This window comes from Aptenodytes forsteri, unplaced genomic scaffold (genome assembly GCF_000699145.1).
Source record: "Aptenodytes forsteri isolate BGI_AS27 unplaced genomic scaffold, ASM69914v1 Scaffold266, whole genome shotgun sequence".
NCBI classification, from domain to species: Eukaryota; Metazoa; Chordata; class Aves; order Sphenisciformes; family Spheniscidae; genus Aptenodytes; species Aptenodytes forsteri.
In genome coordinates this window covers 382,252-403,370 of record NW_008794109.1, presented here as the reverse complement: position 1 = coordinate 403,370, position 21,119 = coordinate 382,252, and the positions used below count along the sequence as shown (strand labels likewise).

General features: G+C 45.7%; 1 protein-coding gene across 1 annotated transcript; it reads right to left on the bottom strand.

Moving 5' to 3' along the window:
* Positions 1–459: 459 nt before the first annotated feature.
* On the bottom strand, positions 460–15,713 carry AQP3 (aquaporin 3 (Gill blood group)). The gene is made up of 6 exons (XM_009275184.2): positions 15,505–15,713; positions 5,687–5,813; positions 5,380–5,517; positions 3,724–3,842; positions 2,744–2,961; positions 460–2,042 (listed from the first exon to the last, which is right to left on the bottom strand). Exons 1-6 carry the CDS (start codon positions 15,610–15,612, stop codon positions 1,874–1,876), a joined length of 879 nt encoding a protein of 292 aa, XP_009273459.1. The 5' UTR covers positions 15,613–15,713; the 3' UTR covers positions 460–1,873.
* Positions 15,714–21,119: the final 5,406 nt, after the last annotated feature.

The following is a 21,119-nucleotide window of genomic DNA, read 5'->3' as shown; positions in this document are numbered from 1 at the left end:
ATGAGGCACTTAGGGACATGGTTTAGTGGGCATGGTGGTGTTGGGTTGATGGTTGGACTCGATGATCTTAGAGGTCTTTTCCAACCTTAATGATTCTATGATTCTATAAGTTAAATGGTACAAAGGGCAAGGGACAAATGCTGACCTCTTGTTCCTTTTGCCTGAAGAATAAAATGCCTGACTGCAGGACATGCCCCCCCAGTAGTCTATACCTTGGCCTTTGTACTGAGTGCAGGCACCCCATCTCCTCCCACCTGCCCCAAAAGCCCAGCCCAAAAGGGAAAGGAATAAAACACAAATAGAGCATGTAGATGTATCACCTGAAAGGGTTAATTCCATTTTGCTCTTACAGGCTGAAGAGGAAGAGGGCTTGAGGAAGCTATTGCTATAAATGACTTCCTTTCCATGGCAAAGTTTACTGACAGCTGCTTAAAAATACAACGAACACTAGCATTTTACAGTGTGGGTATCGACATTTTATTTTTTAAAAATGCAAAAAAAAAAGTACACATTTCCAATCACTAAAATGGTGTAAAGTCACATATTTCAAGGAATTCACACATTAAAGAACAGGCTTTGAAAGTGTTTCTCTAATGCAGTGGCATGGGACCTACACATTCTTTCACAACCGATACTGCTTGTCTCAAATACTCTGTAATAATACGGCATTGGGAGAGCCAGAGATCTCCTGAGATGCCAGCACTGCTAGTATAGGAGGTGCCTGACCTCAGCCATGAGTACCAGGGATACCCCAGTAATTCTGCAAGGTAGAAAAGGAGATGCTCCGACAATACAATGCCATAATCTAAGGCCACCCCAGGAAAATCCAACAGTATCTCAAAGCTGTCAGAGAATAGGCAGTTCCCACACATCTTTAAATTAACTGATCCCCAACCCTCCTATTTAGTAACAGCTTTAAGGAGTATATTTATATATAAATCTATTTTTAAAAAAACACACTATTGTGAAATTTACATGAACACACACAACTTTAGCAACACTGTGTTTCTAGTGGAACTTGGCTATTAGCTGCTTGTAGTTTATATACAAAGCTAATTAATTAGAAAGGCTGCTACAGGGAGCCAAGCTTTCTTTCCAGGTTAGCCCCTGGCTCAAACAAGGATTTCCTATGTCTTATCTTCTAGGAGTTGGCAATATTAAAAATTGTGATTAGAACATCAGGATGCAGTGGCTTGTAAACATTTTGTCTTAATATTAAAATCCAGTGCATTCTGACTTTCTGCTCTGACATTATGGATCAGCTGATTGATACAATGTTCTAGGATTTCATGGGAGATATAAAAAGTTTGGCCAATAAAAATCCTTCAGACAAGTTCATTCCTGGTGCCAAGTTATTGACTTTAGAGCAACACCAAGTATGAATTTGATCCATAGTAGAATCACAGGCAATTTTTTTTTCTGGGATGTAGGAATTTCCATTCCATGCTAGCAAAACAATTTTAGTTTTGCAAAATCCCCATTCTACAGATGAGGACGCAGGTTTGGAGGGAAGCAGTTTGCCAAGCTCACAGGCAAGGCCAGCAAGACAGCCCAAAAGAGTTCCAGATTCCTGAACAACTGGCCTATGTTGGAGATGTTGGACAGCAATGCTCACTTCTCTCCTGACTCCTACAGTCCTCAACCCCCTTCTACTAGGGAAAGATTACATGATACTGCATTTGGGGAAAGGTTCACAGGAAAATGCCTAAAGAAATGCATCAGGGATATACACAAAAAAAGCGCACTACAATATTTCAAGATGGGGGGGGGGGAAACTTCCTGTTGTTCTTGAAGCTCTTCTTAACTCCTTCCTCCTCTTCGCCAGCTGCAGTCCTGAGTAATGAGTGTCGGCCAGATCTGGGTGGCAGCTTCCTCAGATCCTTTCCTTGTGCTTCACATTAGCCAGCTTGACTGTTTCCTGCTCAGAGGCAGGTGGAGAAGGCTCATCGTGACATCCAATCATGAGCTGATAGACCATCACACCCGCAATGGCCCCAAGAAAAGGAGCAACAACTGGAACCCACCACCACTGTTTACCAGTCCTGGAAAACAAGAAGAAAATATACAAGGTAAGAACTGCATCCTACGCATTAGGATATTCATGTTCGGATCTGGAACAATGCAAGATCTGGTCATCTCCAAACATCATCATTGACTTGCAAAAGACAACAGTACCCGCAGGTCCGCAGCAATTTCCAGTTGCCCCCCACTGCAAGTTCAGGTGACAAGCAATTCAGAACAGCTACTTCCAGGACTTCGAAGACTGTCTCTCCATCAAGAAAGGAGAGAAGCAGTTGCAGTGCTTGAAGTAGGCACCTTCACTTCACTCCGACTGCTTGCAGGAAAGCATCCCTTGACAGCACGTAGTCTGTACTGCTCATGGCTCTCTTAATTTTCTCCAGCAACAACAAAATCCAAGTATAACAAATGCCCTACATTTTCTACTGCTAAAAATATTATGATAGGCTCATGTTCAAGGTGCACTTGAACTTCTCATGGATGGTTTTAAATTTCCTCCCTGATAGCAAAGTTAGGTCATTTGCTGTCACTGCTGGAAACTGCCGAGCTTCTACAATTTCTTAAGAAATCAGAGCAGAGCAAACAGTGTCTTTCAAAAATGTTTATAAAATCCAAAGATTCCTCATGGGTGCTAAGACTCTTTATGATGCCAGAGCTACCACCTACTTGGACTTGTAATATTTTTTCCCCTTGATGCACAAGGTTTTCATTGGCAAGCACTTACCAGAACACTTCAGTGCCCCAGCCAGCGATGGCTGTGAAGAGACGAGGCCCAAAGTCCCTGGCAGGGTTGACAGCATAGCCAGAGTTGAAGCCCATGGAGGTTCCAATAACGAGGACAACAAAGCCAACTGTGAAAGCCTCCAACCCCGTGGGGACAGGGTTGTTGTAAGGATCAACAATAGCCAAGACACAAACAATCAGGGAGGCTGTGCCAATGAACTGGGGAGGGAGGGGGAAGAAGAAGAAAAGATTAATCTGGATTAATTTCTTAACCAAATTATTTAATGAAGTCCCATGCATTTAGGACTCATTCTCTAAACTGAAAGAGCTGCACTAAGTGATCCCATTGCATTATCAGACCACAGTAGACTGAGCACCGACAGGAATGGGAGAGTGGAATGTGCTCCTCCTGGCAGCCCACAGGGTCGATCAAGCCCACACCTTTTTCCCTATCCACAGAAGAACTATGAATAACTGTTTGAGCAGCCAGAAAAGCTGAAGACATCTTCCTGAACATGCTTCCAACCTGCCACAGCTGGGTGACTACTGTCCCTTTGTGGTTGATGGCAACTTTAAGGAGGACACAGTCACCTCCAACACCCCACATCCAGTTGACCTCTGGGTTGTGCAACAGCCACAGTAGTACAGTGGGAGTGAGGAAGAACCATCCTCACTGGATGAGTGATAGCACTGAAGAGCTATCGCTCTTCAGGGGCTGAGACCAAGTGGTATCCTTTTCACTGGTGTCCTGGCCAGTCTCGTGCGATTGGTTAATCCCCTTAACACAAGCCTTCCTGCTGTAAGGGTGCTTTCTGGCTCTGTTCTTCCTATGGGCTAGTGAGATACCCAGAAAAGTTTTTAGAGCTGACACAGGTATCTTCTCTTTAAATTTCAATTCATTCTCTAACTAAAGGAGAGGCCCAGAACCACTCCAAAAGATTCCTCTTCAAATGCACCTTCATCCTCCCAGCACCCTCTTACCTGGTCAAAGAATCCATTCACAATGTTCAGATGCTGAGATGGGTACGTGGCAAAGATACCAGCAGTGCCATTTTGTCCTGTTACATACAGCTGGTTGCTGCCAAAAGCCCAGATGGCATCTAGAGGAGGCAGGGGGAAGAAGAAAAAAGAAAGGTAGAGAGGCCAGTCATTTTCCAACACACATCAGAGAGAGGACCCTGCTTGGAAGATGACTAAAATGTAGGCTCCACAGAGCCATGAATATTGAGACAGAATTCCCTGAGCACCCAATTGCTATGTGTTACAAAACCATTTGCTGTAGAGCGCTCATTTGGAAAACTTAGGGTGTGATCCACTACAGCATTTTACCAGTCAGGCTCAGGTGCAGATGGCCTGATTCCCTATTCCTAATATTTCTTGTTTGCCAGGCACCAGGAAAGAGTTAGAGCCAAAAAGTAAACACTAAGCTGACTCCAAATCTCTCCCAAAAGGTACCCAAATGCCTGTGGTATCAGTCTTGGTGCCAAGACATGAGATATTGCTATGGATCTGATCTGCAGCAAACAGGATTTGGGCTGATCTTGCACTTTCCTCTAAGCCAATACAGAATCAGTTTCAACTCTCAGGGTTGTCTTGTAGAGCAGTCAGCCCTTTGCCTTCCACTATGTAGAAGCTGGATAACTAACCTAGGTGGGCTGTCTAGATTCCATGGTTAGTGGAGAGAAAAACAGACACTTTCTGAAGGTAGCTCTTCGATGGTTTAGGCAGCTAAGAAGGGATTAACTCTTCTGAAGAGGAGACTTCAGCCCACCAACTAGAAAGGTAACTGGTGTTGAACTGGAGTCCTGATGTTTACAGAGATGAAGGTAGGTCCTCCTGCTTCTTTCTAAAGTGAAAAGCAGTTGATGCTAGTGCCAGGGTGGCAGTTTCCTCCCTTCAGGTGGAAGCTACAGTGACCCAGATGTTCTGCTCGGCTACAGGGAACACTGCTTCTATTACCAGAAACAGACATCAGGAGGCAAACTGTGAGTCAAAATGTCAGCCTTGATATTTGAGGAAGAGCAATTTCCAGGACAAAGAGTCAGTTCTTGCCCACTGAATATTGCCCTGTGATGAGGAGCACCACTCAGGAGGAATGGTGGACACTACTCATGAGGAACTGGATTTCTAGGATGCTTTCCAAGGTATAGAATCACTCTGATAAGGGCAGCAAAAACTGCTCAAAGTCCCATTGTCTGGAAGCTAACACGAGACAATGCAGAAGACATCCATGGTCAAGTCTTTATTCTTTTTAAACCAAGAAGGATAAAACGGCTCTGGAATAATACACAGACATAAAGTCTTCATTACTACTAACATTTCATCAGCATTTCTGAAAGATCTGTTTTAACCCAGATAGTACCTACAAGAGGGGCAATCCAGTGGTCCATGTTACAATGATCATTACTCAAGGACAAAGACTCATACATTGACAATGTTGGTTGCCCTTTAGATTGATTTGAACCCATCATCATCATCATGAGAACAAGAAAGCCCTCCCAGAAACGCAGTAAGGAGTTTTCTCGCATCTCTGCTCTGCAAGAAAATGCTTCTCTGATTTGGGAACCAGCCTCCCTGCAGTGAGTCACGAAGAGCATCCATCTCACCCCAAGAAACACAGAAAGCTTCTGCACTTACCATAGTACAGTCCAAAGACTATGCCAGCTCCCAGGAAAGCCCCCAGGGTTTGGGCCAGGGCATAAACTGGCAGCTTGATCCAGGGCTCCCGGGCCAAGAAGCACATGGCAAAAGTGACAGCTGGGTTCAGATGTCCACCTGCAGAGAAGCTGGTGGTTATTGCACTTTTACAGCAGAATTTGGGTCCCAGAGATGAGCCAAGGGACACTAGTTTCCACACCAGTGCCACACAGGAAAAGCACAGCCATCTAGGCCTACACAACAATCGTCACAAGTGAAATCTAGCCCACATGGAGCCACAACATACCTGATACCTGTCCCGAGATCAAAATGCCGAGCATCACAGCAAAGCCGAAGGCCAGGTTAACAGTCAGGAAACCTCCATGAGTCCCTCTGCTGAGCACAATCTGTGCAACGGAGCCACAGCCGAACAGCTAGGAGGATAAGAAGAGATTGAAATTACCTTCTCTGTTTCACATCAGGGCCAGTTGCTGACCAGTGCCTGCAACTGCTCCACTTACACTTGCATGCACCATCACAGCCCACCCATGACTCAAAGCCTTCAAGGCTTCAACCTTCAGTTGAAGTACCTAGATGTTATCTCCAGGGACAGCAGAGAAGGAGAAAGGGCACAGAACAAGCCTATCTCCTTGCAGGGGTCAAAAAAACAGGGCCAAAATCAAAAGCAAGATCAGGCCACAGTTCACATCTCCAGGAGACTGGGGGTCTTTGTCCAACCATCTAATTTTCAGGAGGTGGTAGGTGAGAAGAATCAGCCAGACAGCACCCTGGACTGAGGTATTTACAGTGCAACTGTTCAGATGAGGGATCCGAGTACCTTATTGTTAAAAAGGCTAACTGTTCGACACAGTAGCACATAGATTGGCAGGGGACAATTTTGCTAATGCCTGGAAATACGGACATGACTGAAGAAGGCTGTATACAGCCTGACATTCATGGAGTCCTCTTTCAGGTGGCACTGGCTGACAGCAAGGAATTGGGGCTGCCTCTTTGAGCTGAGATACCTGCAGTTGTCCCAGCCGCAAGGTACGCTCTCTGCTGTGGGCACTCTGAGCAGAGCCTACGCCATCCCAAACCAGCCATATCCTTCCTATGGCAAAACCATGTAAGAAAGGATCAGGGCAACACAGCTGGCCTGTCTCTGCAGCACCAACATGGCACAGGCATCATCAATGAAAGTCCATATTCCACAGACAGCCTGCCGCCAGCGCAGCCTGTGGCGCGGCCTTCTGTCCAAGATCAGGGATGCACCAAGCACTTTGGGGGACAAAAGTTGTTTCTGCTGGGTGATAAGGGGTATTTCCTGGTAGCTAAGGGAGGCATGTGCTCTTGCTCAAAGACATTTGCTCCAAACAGGTGATCCTTCTCTTCCCAACCACATCCAAAAACCATCCTTCTTATGCTCACCCTTAACAACCCAGACCAGTTTTCCCTGGCAGTTCAGTTCATCACTCATCCAGCTGGAGGCTTTCTGCCTGGCCAAGTCTCTCCACTGCCCACTGTGTAATTTAAGGAGCCCTAATCCTGATCATCTGTATGCTTTTATCTTCCACTGACTCCACCTGAATTGATTCTTGGTGTATACCAGGGATTATCACATCAGCAGGTACTGAGAGCATCCTTAAACTAGGACAGGGATTACAGCTTGCTCCCGAGATCCTCAAATCTAGGGCTCAAGCCTTGCCTTATTTCTACTGATCACATGTCCATATCTACACACTCATCAAAACTTTCTGCTTCTGTGAATTCCATCATCCCAGAATTACTCAGTTGCCACAGAGGCAGTGTCTGCTCCTAGGGGATAAGCCACCAAATAGGCACCAGGGCAGCAGGGGTGGGTCTCTTCACCTCTCCTACCAATACTGGACATGCCCATTGAGCAATGCACAATCCAGATCAGGGGCAAAGCCAAAACACACCTAACATCCCCTTGTCAACTGGTGCATTACTAATAAAGCAAACACTGCACTCAGCCTGCTGGGAAAGGAGCAGCCAGGTGGGCTGCAGCTCGACTCATGAGGTGGACACCATACACAGGTGCCTCTTGACAAGAAGCCAGGTCCCCAACACAGGACCTTGTGTAGAAAGAACAAAGGAATCTGTAGAACTCACTAGTTAATGAGAGGGGACCTCCAGCACTGCTCTTTACTGGGTGCAGTCAGAACAGCCCGCTTCAATGTCCTAACCCTGAGCTGCCCAGCTGGGAAAACATGGCATAGAAGACACCCAGGCAAAGGCAGAAAAGATGAGTCTTGTTTATTGTGCAGCAAACAGAGCCATCGTTCCCAGCTATGCCCAAACCACTGAGGCAAGCGTGGCTCCAACTGAGGAAATAATTACTGGCTAATGACCAGGGTGATATCTGTTCCTTCCCTTACCCCAGAAGAGCCCCAGCATGCTTTAGACAGAGGTTTGGAGAGAGTACTTGGCCATGGTGTTCACCTTTCTAATGCCACACAGCACATCAGTCTGACCAGGGAGGGGGTGAGCCCACAAAAAGCTGCAATGGGCATCTGACTGTGGCAGGTTTGGCCCCAGGTTCTTCCGATTGATGAAGGTATTTGTGTTATTCACTCTGAAAAAACTGGCAGTTCTGCAAGTGGATGGCAGTTGGCTCATTAGCCACATACCTTTTGGTTGCAGAAACCAGAGTAAAGTTTCCCCCCTCTGCCCCCCTGTTCAACCATAAAGGTCTTCCCTTAACCTGGAGGAAGGCCAGATCTGCCATTTCTTAAGAGGTTGTTCCCCATCCTCCTCTCCCCCCATCCTACACCTGGTAATAGCTCTCCAGCTTTTCCTCAGAAGACAGTCTATGGGCCATGCAAAAACACCCCGGAGCTACTCCACAGGAGCATTACAATTATTTATCAGATGGGCCCTGTGCACTCTTTGGCTTAATTCAGTGTAACAGTAGAAAACTCGACCCTCAGCAGAAAAAAAAAAAAAGTGAGGTAATATTTAGGGACAGGTTTGAACTTTGATATGCATGTGTGCAATTCCATCCTGCACCAGTGGAGTCCACTAAGCATGAACATATATTCTCAATCATGACATCCATCCATGGCATTTGACTTTCAGGAACCAGTTCAAGTCATGCTCACCCGTGCTTTTGTGGCAAGTGACTTGACATTACGCAGTTTTGTTGTGGTACTGGCTATTACAATTTTTAATCACACCATTTCCACTTTTGCTATTTGCTAGTTTTCCTTCCAATTCCTTTTCCCAGGCCATATGAGGCAGGAGACCCTCAGCAACCATTTTTTAAGTCTTCCTTTTCCAATGCTCACAGAGAAGCATTTAAGAGCAGCTAGCTTGAGTTGAAAGGCAAGGAAGGTCAAATAAAAGAAATTCAGCATTTATCCCAGTGGCTTTTAAGTCCATGCAATGGATGTAAAAGTTCTTAGTCAATATCACAGCACTATGGTAGGAGACAGTAGTGCACACCCAAGGCAGAGGTGACCCCTCACTCTTGATTTTAATAACCTGCCTCCAACATTTCTTTTTTCTTTGTTAAAAAAACAACAACAAAACAACACAAACATTACTGGAAGAACATCCCAGCCAACAGAAAGCCAGGTTAGCACCTGGCAGCATGTGCAGCAATCAACTGTTATACCCCATGATCCACTAGCCAAGTTCAAAAGCAGTTTTAAAGTGCTAATAAAATGATTGCAACAAAGCATTACTCTGATGTATTAAAGCTAGTCTCCCAGGAATTGAGGTCAATGCGCCCATTAACCAGCTTAATGGAAGCCTGCTCCCTAATTTCATCTTACTAGCTCTAGCAGATCTAATGGCTTTCCCTGCCTACAGGGAGGCTTCTCACTCCTCATGAGCAGAGCCAACTCCTTCTACCATGAAAAATAATAAAATCCATGTTCTGCAAGATCTGTGAGTTGAACTGGTTCAAGGGTAGAGGGGCTGACAAACTCCAAAGGGAGTGTGTACAAGGGAGGGGACAGCCAGAAGCAGTAGCAAAACCAGGAAAAGGTAACAGGTCACTGGGTGAAACTTCACACTCAGGGAAACCTTGAACTCCCTGTGTCCAGGGCATGTTTGGAGACTGGCCATTTGGCTTTGTCACCCAAGGTAAAAACACCCTGTCTCAATGTCTGGAGACAAGAAAGCTCTGGAGATAGGCAAGGCTGGTAGGAAAGGACCTTAGAGGACAAAAAAAATTGAAAAAGCTAATGAAGAAGTGAGGCCATCCTAGTTCATACGCAGACCTTGTGAAAAGCAGCTCCATATGTGAACTTGGGAGAAAGGTAGTGCTCAGCACTCCCCTGCACAACAGCCAAGTGTCCTCCCTCACTTGCCTCCTCTTTTCTTTGCCGGTGCTTTTTCACACCATCAGGTGCAACACAAAAGGCTTGGATGCATTTGCTTTTGGACTTCAGACAGACTGATCTCTAAATCAAGATGGGTAAGTTTTGCTGGCATAGCCCAGGAGAAGTGTTATTACCCGAGTTACAACTTTCCTTTTCAGCCAGCAAATAAACCAGGGATTAGGCAAGGAGCCTGCTGTAAGTCTACCCTAATCACCTCGGTGGATGGGAAAGGCTGGTTAGCCCTCACTGCCCTCTGACTAGTGGGGAAGATGCCAGAAGGGCATTAAACCATGGGACTGCTCTGAAGGAAGAGACCCTGAGATACTGGTGGAAGACTTCAAGCATTAGACACACAAAGGGACATGTCTCTTCATATCAGAGTAGAACTTAGGACTATCCTACAGTCCCTTCAAGGGCGGAGGCTGGGAGGGGACAGAGGACTATTACTTTACAGCCAGTTCAAAACAACCTCCCAACTCCTTATCTGCAGCTCAATGCAAGAAGGGGTTAAAGACACTGTAAGTCTCCCCGTGGCCTCTTGCTGCCCTCCCCAAGGAGCAGGACCCAGCTGGGTAGATCTGAAGACAGATCCATCCCCATTGCTGTTCCTGCTCAAGCAGCATGCAGAGATCTTCCTCAACTACATGGCCCATGCAGCCAGGACAACCTCCACCAGCCACAAAGGCAGTGCAAGGAGCACCATTGTTTTTGCCTTTCCTCAAAGCATCTCTTGAACAACAAGACTGGTCATAATTTACGATTTGCAAAGCAAGGAGAAACATTAGACCCCACAGTCGGGATTCTTGTCCAGCACAGCTGGAGCCAGCCTAGACAGAAGCAGTCCCACGGGGAAGGGCAGCAGCAGATGGTCACCGTGTTATAGCTCTTTCTGCACCGCACGCTGTCCCAGAGCCAGGCAAGGCTGCAGGACTCAAGAGATAAGAGGGTCTAAGGAAAGTTGTGCCGCACATACGTGACGTGCTACAACAACGCTGCACAAAGCTGGGGAGATGAGCGGTGCTCAGCGCAAGAAACCTGAGCAACCGTCAGCAGAGCAGTTAGGCATTAGAGAGGAAAGTCACTATTTTTGCTTGTTCACATACACACGAAAGCAAACACACTATTCTGATATCCCTGCTATCCCTTTTCTTTCCTATTCCATGATCTAGCTTTTAGAAAGACCTGTACTTCTGGTGGGGTTTTGGTCACAGGGTTGGGCACTGCTGGGGAAAAGCTGCCTTCCCCCTGAAGGCAAGTCTTGGTGCCTGAACTGTCCTGTTTGTAGGAAGGAGAAGCCTCCCTGCTCCTGCACAGGCACAGCAAGGAGGGACAGTTAATGAAGAGCTTCGAGCTCTTCAGGTGGAAGAGGTGAGGGTGAGCAGCAGCACTGCCATTTCCCACACCTCCACACACAGCAGCACAGACCCATTACAGGGAAGAACCAGCAGCACTCGACATGCTTACAGCAAAGATTTCCAGTCCCTTTCAAATCCTAGCAAAGCATTAAGAAAAACAAAATTTTAAAAATTAAAAAAAAAAAAAAAAATCACATTCTCCCAGTGCGACAGGCTGGGTTCAAGCAAGTCGCCACAAATCAAACAGCGACTGCGGGAATTGCTGTGCTGCCCCAGATGGCTGCGGGATGAGTGGCAACTTTAAGCTCTGCACTGCCAACAGTTAAATGAGGCTCCCTTCACCTTGATCATCCCAACCACTTTGCTACTTTGGTTTCTGTGATCTGCAGCACACTCATACTCCAAAAAGCTCCCACCTGGCCACAAAGTCAAGACAGCCCTGATTGAAAAGCAGTTAGGAATTGTTTTGTTCTTTTTTTTGTGCCTCTACAGCAATGAATCACAGTTAGTCCGACTTGGGAATCAATTATAAACAGCAAGTTCCTTCTCCTGCAAATGTAAAAACCAAACAGAGCCAGTTTTCGTATTTACAGCCAGCAGAGCAAGGCAAACAGATCGAGCCTTTAAGGGAGGCATGGAGGCCTGCCACTGGAAATCTGGCTTTAGTGAGTTGCTACAGTAATAATACAAACAGCAAGCAACTTGGAAAATGCCTTCAGCGTTTGCATTGTTTAACTATTGCCAGCAAGCGGTGCTTCCGACATAGGTATAAAGTTCAAACCTAGAGTACCACTCAAAGTGCATGTTGGAGGGGAAAAAACTCAGTCATTTTAATTATCAGAGGAAAGGTAGAATCAGCATTACTCTTCTTGTAACAGTAAGGACACTACCCACAGACTAAAACCACATTGTGCAAGGTACTATATACGGCAAAAGCAGCTTGCAAGTAAAGAGCACCTTGCCTTTGCACTATTCAGGGCTCAGCTGCCTTCGTTGGATTATTTTTCTTATCTTACCTTAAAAAGAGAGGCACTATTTTGTTTTAACATTCTGCAACCTTTACAACAGCCTTAAAAAATAAGAAAAATAAAATCAAGCACTAGGTTAATTCTTACAGGCAAAGAGACCTTGCAGGGGTCTGAAATCGCTTTGCTCTAGAAGAGCTTGAGAGCGCTGCAGTCATTATGCAAGTGAAAAGGAGGAGTGAAGAAGCTGAAGCTGTGCCAATATCCATGGTGGGACAAGTTTTACATTACACAGTGAAACGTAAAGTAAGCTGCAAACTTTAAACAGTCTCCTTCCCTTCAGCTCAGGAAGTTAATTTCAGTGTGAACAATATAAAACCTTAAATCCATCCCTAATGTTGTTCTGCTCTAGACATATTTGTGTTCAATCGGTTCCATCTCCTGTAAAGATAATTTCATGGATCCCATGTCTTTCCTCAGGTATTTTATTGTCTGAAGCCCATAAGAGATATTTAGGGGCCTCAAATGCAGCTACATGCATGCACAGCCAGCTCAGCCTGCTGGCAGGGTGGGCAGCAGGGACTTTTGCAAGGTACAGGATAACATTCTCTCTCCTGGGACTATCCAATTCAACTACCCAGGCCATCTGAAAGTGGAAGAAAGTAATCTTTAAGGCCCTTTCTGTTTTAGGCAGGTGATATAATAAAAAGATGCAAAAGAATCCAGGTGGTAGGGAGCAAAAAAAAAAATTTTTTTTTTTTTTGTAAAAAAAAAAAAAAATTTTTTTTTTTTTTTACAAAAAAAAAAAAAAATTTTTTTTTTTTTTTACAAAAAAAAAAAAAATTTTTTTTTTTTTTGTAAAAAAAAAAAAAAATTTTTTTTTTTTTTGTAAAAAAAAAAAAAAATTTTTTTTTTTTTTTGTAAAAAAAAAAAAAAATTTTTTTTTTTTTTACAAAAAAAAAAAAAAATTTTTTTTTTTTTTTGTAAAAAAAAAAAAAAATTTTTTTTTTTTTTACAAAAAAAAAAAAAATTTTTTTTTTTTTTACAAAAAAAAAAAAAAATTTTTTTTTTTTTTTGTAAAAAAAAAAAAAAATTTTTTTTTTTTTTTGTAAAAAAAAAAAAAAATTTTTTTTTTTTTTTAGTAAAATAAATAGAATCTGTAAGTGTCACTTCATTAACAGAATAGACTGGGACAGCTCCAAGGCAGAAAGCAATTGATGCCCAGCAGAGCCATACTGCAGGTTTGTTGCCCTGGAACCTGTTTCCCTCTCTGCATACTCTGATTTTGCCTGCTGACAACCCAGGAGCATTCACCATGTTTGGGACTTTCCCATTTCTCCCACCAGCCCACCCCATCTTCTCCCACATGGACACAGTACCCACAGCCCTCCATACACTGCAGTGTTGCTGCAGGAGATCCAGATCACTTTTACAGGACCTGTGAGATGGAGTTGAATGTGTCACTAAAATGAGCATCTTCCTGCCCTCCAGACACCAGCTCAGGAATTCCTGAAGAAGGTGAGGGGTCTGCTTGTACACTTGCACATACTTTAAAACACAGCAGGTGTGGTGCTCCCGAGGACAAGGCATGTGTTGCCCACTTTTGCCAGTGCATCATCCAGCCTTGCTGATGGGTGCCCATTTCTACCCTCCGTTTGGAGGCTGGTTATGATTTTGGACCAAACCTTTCCTCGGGCTCTGAGCACATCCCAAATCCTCCCTGCCCCAGAAAGGCAAGGCTGTAGGGAAAAGTAATCTCTGTCATATCAGCTAATACAGATGGAAGAAGAAACAACATTTTTTTGGATCACAAGCCCTTCTGAAAGCTCAGATCCACATGGCTAAAGGCTTGCCTTGTTTCTACAGCAATATTAACTTTGCTAGCAGGAGACATTATTCCTCCTTACAAGTCTTACCTTGCTTCAATCCTGAGACTAACTGCAGCAATATCAGTGATTCATAGACAGCAACTTTCTACCTGTTAATCGCTTTCCTATCAGTTTCTACCCACCTTAATCCCAAATAACCTGAAATAACCAAATAACCTGTTGATTTTTCCCTGAAAAATCAACAGGACTTGTCCCAAATAACCTGAAATAACCAAATAACCAAATCTGGTTATTTGCAAATCACCAAAGCTGGGTCACTCTGACAATAAAGGCATTGCACTGTGCAAAGCTGCTTTCTTTTAAGAGTGGTAGCATTTTAGGAGGACTCAGCTGAGCCCCTTATCCTCCCACACAAGACCCAGTAGCCTCCTCTTCCTCATCAAAAAAGAATCTTATTTATTAAGGCATAAGATAGTGTGTCGGTTCTTTTGTGTTGTCCCCAGGAGCACGTGCAACTTCATCAAACCTTCCTCTGCTTTCAGCTCCTCCAACTACTAGACTTCTCCCCAAACAGTCCTGCCATCAGTTACAAAGAGGTGTAAACCCACAGTCACTCCACTGAAACTTAGAGGATCGCTCTGGCTTTACACCCACTTCGGAGGAACTTTCATCTGCAGGTATTCACTGTGAACACCAACCCATTTCTGCTGCAATATCAACACCACAGACTCGTGGCCTGTTGGGCAGTCCTGCCTTTTCGGATGCAGATGCCCAAAGCCGGGTACTCCTATCCCAGTTTTGCTACACCGGTATTTGCTCCCCACTCCTCACACACAGCTGTCCTAGCTGTTTGCATCTGCCTTTGACTTCAAAGCAAGCCAGGGCCACTCAAGACATCTTCAAACTAAGTCACTTATACAGATATCCACCCCGCTTTATTCCTTATATCCCACCCCTTTGGAAACTGAGCACTAAAACAGGCAGAAGAGTTTTGTTGCCATTCACCACTTAAAAACGCATCGACTGACAGCTTGGCACTGTCACACACATGATGAGCACAAGCTCCCGATCAGCTGCCGGCACAGGCTGCTGCAGTGTCGTACAGTCCTGCTGATAAGACCCTGGGGAACCTGCAGCTGGCAGCAAAAAAACACTGCAACAGTTTAAATTCTGGCTACTTCTTCTCCATAGGACGCACAAGGAAAACAAAGCAAGGTGAGCTTTCACTTCCCCGGGTGATAACAGCTGAAGTATTTCAGTGCCAAGAAAATATTCCAGGGCAGACAGGAAGGAAGTTTTGCATGATCTCTAGCAAAACACTTGCTGCTTGCACAGAGACTTTTTTGCTCCCTTCACTTTGCAGACACACGAAAGCACCCAGACACCTGCCGAGATCTGCAGAACCCACTCTTTACCAGCAAACCCAAAGCTCATCCATCAATCCTTGAATGATTTTTTTTTTTTTCCTGTGGATAAGGACTTCTGTAGTCCCCATGGGGCAGGTTGCACTAGAGCTGGGCTCATGCCCAGCGCAAACTCTGGCAGCAGCACACCCCCTTCACCAGGACAATTTCCCCCCCCGCACCCAGGGGTTAGAGAGCATCCCCACACCACAGCATAGACTCACCACCAGGATCAGCGTCCCCAGGCACTCAGCCAGTGCTTGCCGGACTAATTTGTTTCTGATCCTCAGGTGCTCCTCAATAGTAGCAAGAACATCCTTTTGCCTCCCCATCTCAGTAGAGGTGCCCTTCAAGCAGTGCCAGGGGAAAAAGCAGCAGCTGATAAAGCCTCAGCAAGGTTTCTTTCCCAGCAGAGCTGCCTTTGCTTATAACGAAGTTCTGCGATGCCTGACACACCTCCTGGGTAACCACACCCCTTCCACCCTTTCTTGAAACCCAACTTATTTTTTTTTTTTCCTCCTTTTCAGCGTGTGACAGAGTGGGTGGTTTTCTTAATTTTCTTTATTGCTTGCATAGGTGAGCAAAGGATTCAGGAGTTTCAGAAGAAGAAATTAAGAGACAAAGATGTCCTGCTCAAACCCCTGCTGTTTTCACCACTTACCACCTACAACATGGAGCTGTATCTGCCCCTCTTCAGCTTCAGCTGAGGTCCTAAAAGCTAAATGCATGGACTGAGCAACGTCTTAACCCATTTGTGCAACCAGAGTACCCTGCTTTCAGCTTGCTTTCCCTCCCAAATTCCTGCAGGATGGCAAAGTGATGAGTACTCCTGTGTTAATCCAGAGGCCACAGGTGCTTTTGCAGCAAAATCGTGGGGCAGGAGGGTTTGATCCCCCACACCTGTACTGTGGGCTGAGGCCAAGGCACCTCCTGACTCCAGCAATTACCCAGCTGAAGCTGGTATCAAGAAACAAGACCAGACCTCTCTCCATGCAAAGCTGCATCTGCGTCCAAACTCTTGTGTATCATTACAGTTTCTCTCCCCCTCCCAGGGCTTTGGGAGAGCATTTCCAGCCCAGTCCCCATGAAAGCTGTGAAGAAAAGTGGTGCGAGGTCCCAAGTGCAGGGCCAATCCCTCATCATAGGACATTGACGAGGAGACCACTGACTCACTGAGCCTCGCAGGAACCAACCCTTGCTGCCTTTTCATCCTCAGTAACATATCCTGTATCACACTGGGACAGTTCTATGGGGCGGTCTGAATGAAAGCTGTCCCAGTCCGTACCATCTGGGGTGAGGGCTGCTAACAGGACGCATGCCACTCGTGGCATCTGGTTTCTGTTAAGTGAGTAGTAAAAATTCCCCAGGCTCTTTGACTCACTGGGGCTTGATGCAGAGCAGCAGGGCTGAATTTGCAGGACTGAAGGGGACCCCTTTCCTGGATTTGTTCCCCCCGCCTCCTCTGCAAAGCCACAGATGCCCAGCTTTTCCTCTTCCCCTTATTTAACCATCGACTTTCCTGTTAGAAAAGCAGAGCTTTTTAGTGCAGTGGTGAATGGGCCTTTATTTCGTACAGAAACTGTAGCCGGTCCAAGGAGTAGAGTCAGGAATGCTGTTAAGAAAATAACGTGTGAGGAATCAAATGCAGGGAAACAGTTAGGTCCAAACATAATTACAGGGACAGGAAACTTTCCTCATTCCTTTGCGCTCAGGCCAGGTCTGGTATCACCAGCATCAATGGGGTCCTCTGAACTACAGCAAGAACTCCGTCAGCCCCATGCATGCTCACTGCGGCTGGGGTTTGCAAACCAGCGGTCAGGACACCCGTCTTTTACCTTCTCTCCCTCTCTCTCCTCTCGCCCTCTTGCTGTGCATCACCCGAGCATTGGAGGATCCACAGCCACTCCTCTGCCTCGCTTTCTCCTGCACTCCCCTCCTCTATACTCTGCTCTGTCCTTTTCACCCTGACTCTGTACTGAAGCCATCACAGCCAGAAATGAAGCTGTGTGTTGGGGTTTTTCCCTTTTGGCAGTTCCTAAGCTAAGGTCTGTGGGCTGTTTTGCCATTTGTTGAACCATCAGTGTGCAGATGCTGTGTTCTGTGGTGTAAGTTTATTGAGATTTATTTAGACTTGGTCCTGGATCCCAACCCTTCCCTGGAGGTGGGGACAGGGCCATAGGAGCAGAGAGAGACAGGTGAGGAGAAAGAGGCATGGGGAGGTGTGATGTTCTCCAGGTAGGTAGGTACATTTCTCCTGTCCGCAGCATCTGAGCCCCTGTGGCTACGAGTTGAGGATATAGACATTTCCTCACAACTGGTGAAGGGAGGGGAGATGTCTAGGCTCCCAGGTTGATGGTAGAAGATGGTGGTAACACCAGCATCAAAGCTCGTGTTTGGAAAAGTCTAGACAGATGCAAGCCCGAGGAGCCAGGGTGGGGTGGGCACTCCGACACCAGCTCTGCGACTGACTCACTGCCTGACCCTGAGCAAATCCTTCACCTTTCCACACCTCAGCTTCTCTATCAGTAAATTGGAGAGAGTGACATTGGATTCTCTTCTCGGGGCATTGTGAGGGTGAATCACTGCAGCCCGAGATCCAATGGCTTAAACTGAGCAATAGGGACTTATGCAATTGCTTTCCCAACAGACAGCCATGTTATTATCTAGGAAGGAGCTTGGGGAAGGGACAGTGATGCAACACTAGAAGAAGTGGAAGATCTTTTCAGAAGCAATAACTAATCAAATTGTGGGTAAGGGCTGAAAGGCCCCAGTGCTGGAGCTTCTCTATGCCAAGACAGGTATTGCCCTGCCACATCATTCAGCTGGACTCCAGGGACACATGATCTAAACACAAAACAATTAAAGATGTGCATCAACAGCAATAGGTTTCCAAACAAATCCGTCTCCTGCAGTAACTGGTGCACAGGGTCCTGGTACCCATCCTGGTGGTTAGAAGAAGTCCATGGGTCAGTAGAAGTAAACAAGGAAGGATGTAGCAGTAAGACTAACAAGGTAGGCCCTCAGAGCTGCTGGGCTCTACTAGTGTTGGGTGGGCACAGCGAGATGTCCATGCCTTTAACATTGCCTTGCATGGACATTCAAAGATGCTCTTTCACAGCACAAAGGCTTGAAGAAAGGAAATTTCCAAAATTCTGTCACAAAAACTCATGCCTGACCTCCTGGTGGTAGTGCGAAAGCTATTGAAGCCCAAGCAAGGGACTTCTGTTGTCAATCACGGCGTGATTCAAGCATCAGGTGTCAAAGTGCCTAGAGTGAACTACCCCTATCAATCTGTACAGTGTCAAAAATTCAAGGCGTTGGGGGGGCCAATGTAACACTTTAATTTATGGAAACTGCTGATTGCCCGGAGGAAACTCAAAGAGAAAAGGAAGCTCAGTTCAGCAGGAAAATCAGAGACAACATTGTTCTGTTGTGCTCCTTCCATAAATCTCAATCTTTTCTTCCAATCTCTTCTGGGACCAGCAAATACAGTAGTACCTAGGAATAAACCAAGATTTGAACCCATGCCCTCTGACTCCAGTCCAACAGAGCACTTGTCTGTAATGTTTGTCACTTTCTTGTTCTTTTCCTTTCTCTCCTGCAGAACTCTGCAATGTGCCACAAGAAACTTGCTGTGCTCAGGCTGTTATTTCTAGACAAGATCCAAAACTAACACCCAGGTTCCAAGTTTGCTGTTTGCGTTGCAGCCTTGCTGCTTGGCTCCCTCCCTTATCACTCCACTCCAGGGCAAAGACACAGGTGAAATTTTAAAGCAAGAACCGATCCTTGGCTGCTCCCCTTCAGCTGTTTTCCTACTGGATCTAGTGACACAAAATAAACTCAGGCTCATAAACTCCTTGGCTTCTGCAGAGTGCTGAATCAGCCTCCAGCAATGTAATTTTTCCTATTAAAAACCAAGTTTAACAAAGTAACCAGACTTTTTCTCAAGCTAATTTCTTTAGCTGAATGGCTAAACCTGGACTGATGGGTTCCACATCTTGTCCAAGCCAAATTGATTCATCCATCCCAGGATGGATGGTGCAATCCAATAAGGAGAAAAGTGTGAATCACACAAATGTGTAATGAGTCACTCATTGCACTGATGGCTGGGTCACCTGGTGCAAAAGCCGTTATGCCAAGAGAGGTCACTGGGTCAAAGCATGACAGGATTCATCCTTGTGAAATCTCCCTTTGGAAGATACCTCTGACCATCTCCTTCCCATGATTTACTTGGCAGAGCAATATGGTGACACGTTCAGAAGATTTCATTAAAAATAAAAATTATAGCTTGCCTAGCAAGGCAGGGTAGGAAGTGAGTGGGTAGGAAGTTTATAAGCTTCTAAACCATTTTAGCTGGAGGGTTGAGTGCAGTGATTTCAACATCCTGCCTTGAATCTACAGATTTGCAGAGCCAGGTGTTCATTTCATGTCTGGGTCTGCTTAGCCCTCCACCTTGAGTTAGAAAAATGGAGAAATTCCTCCAGAGAACAGTGGTAGCCTACACAGCTGAGGGTTGTTGATGGCATCTGTGTTTGGAGAAACTTAAGGTGAAACTGCAATCCTGATTTAGGTTCCTCGGACATCTCAGAGAGGTCTGGAAGATGGCAAACTGGGTTTGGACTTGAATTACAATATAGTAATGGGAATAATACTTAAAATCCCTGAAAACAGCTCTTCGTGACGACCACTGCTTAGGACCAAGCGGAGGAAAGGGTGACTGAGCTGAGTCTATACCTCATATCATTCAGAAGTGTCTCATAGGGATGGATACCCCAGAGTTATATTGGAGCATGGGCCCACAGACTGTTCCCACTGGCGGTTCCTTGTCATGTCTGATTTCCTCCTCATCCCAAAGCTGGCCCCAATTTACAGGAATAAACATTGTTCATCACATGCCATTCCAGTAGAGAAGCCATTTTCCAGTATAAGCAGTTGCATACCAGAACAACTACTGTACACTGGAAAAGCACCAATTACTCCAGAAGAAAGCTTTTTAATAACACATCTGAAAGGAAAGCTATTACAAACAGCCCTCCTGAAATAGGGTTTTGGCAGGAGCTACTGCCATAAACTGGTCTGTGTAGACAGTCGCTCTTCTGAGAGCTGCAGAGCCAGTCCTGACTTGGAGACACCGCTGCTGCTGAGCACTACAGCAGGAGAGTTCAAAGACCCTGAAGGCAGAAGACACAGAACTGGGGTGAAACTCCACCAGCCCAAAGTGTGAGTCAGGAGCAACGACAAGAACTTTCCCTACCAGGTGAGGACGTGTCCAGGAATGGAGAGTATGACTGCTCTCTATCCTAACCACAGGTAGTCCCAGCACAGATGCCTCTGGGCACAGAAATGATCACTTTAAGAGCACAATACACCTGGATGTCATTTTAGATGGTCTGCTCCGTGTGATCACTTTAGAAGCAACTACTATCTTCGTTGACTATAAAGGAAGGCTAAAACAACTAGCCCGGATGGATGCAGCTACACATAGCCGGCGTAGCCCACCCCCAGTCTCTAATGAGGTGCAGACCTGCAAAAAGTAAAGGTATTTGTACATAGATGGGGTGAGGTATTTGAATTAGGAGCAGGGAAGTCTTAATACTGTTCCACAATTCACAGCAGGGGCTCTCTCTGCAATACCACACGTATTTCAGGTCACCCATGCTCAAGAAAGACAAACTGAAAGTGGAAGAGGTGCAAAGAAGTACCAGAAGGACAAGCAGGTGAATGGAGTCCCTCCACTCCAGTATGGGCCAAAAGTGCTCAAATAAGATAATGCAGCGAACCCAAGGCCAAGTTGGGACATACCGCTGTCAGCAAGTACATCAGGAAGCAAAAGAACTGT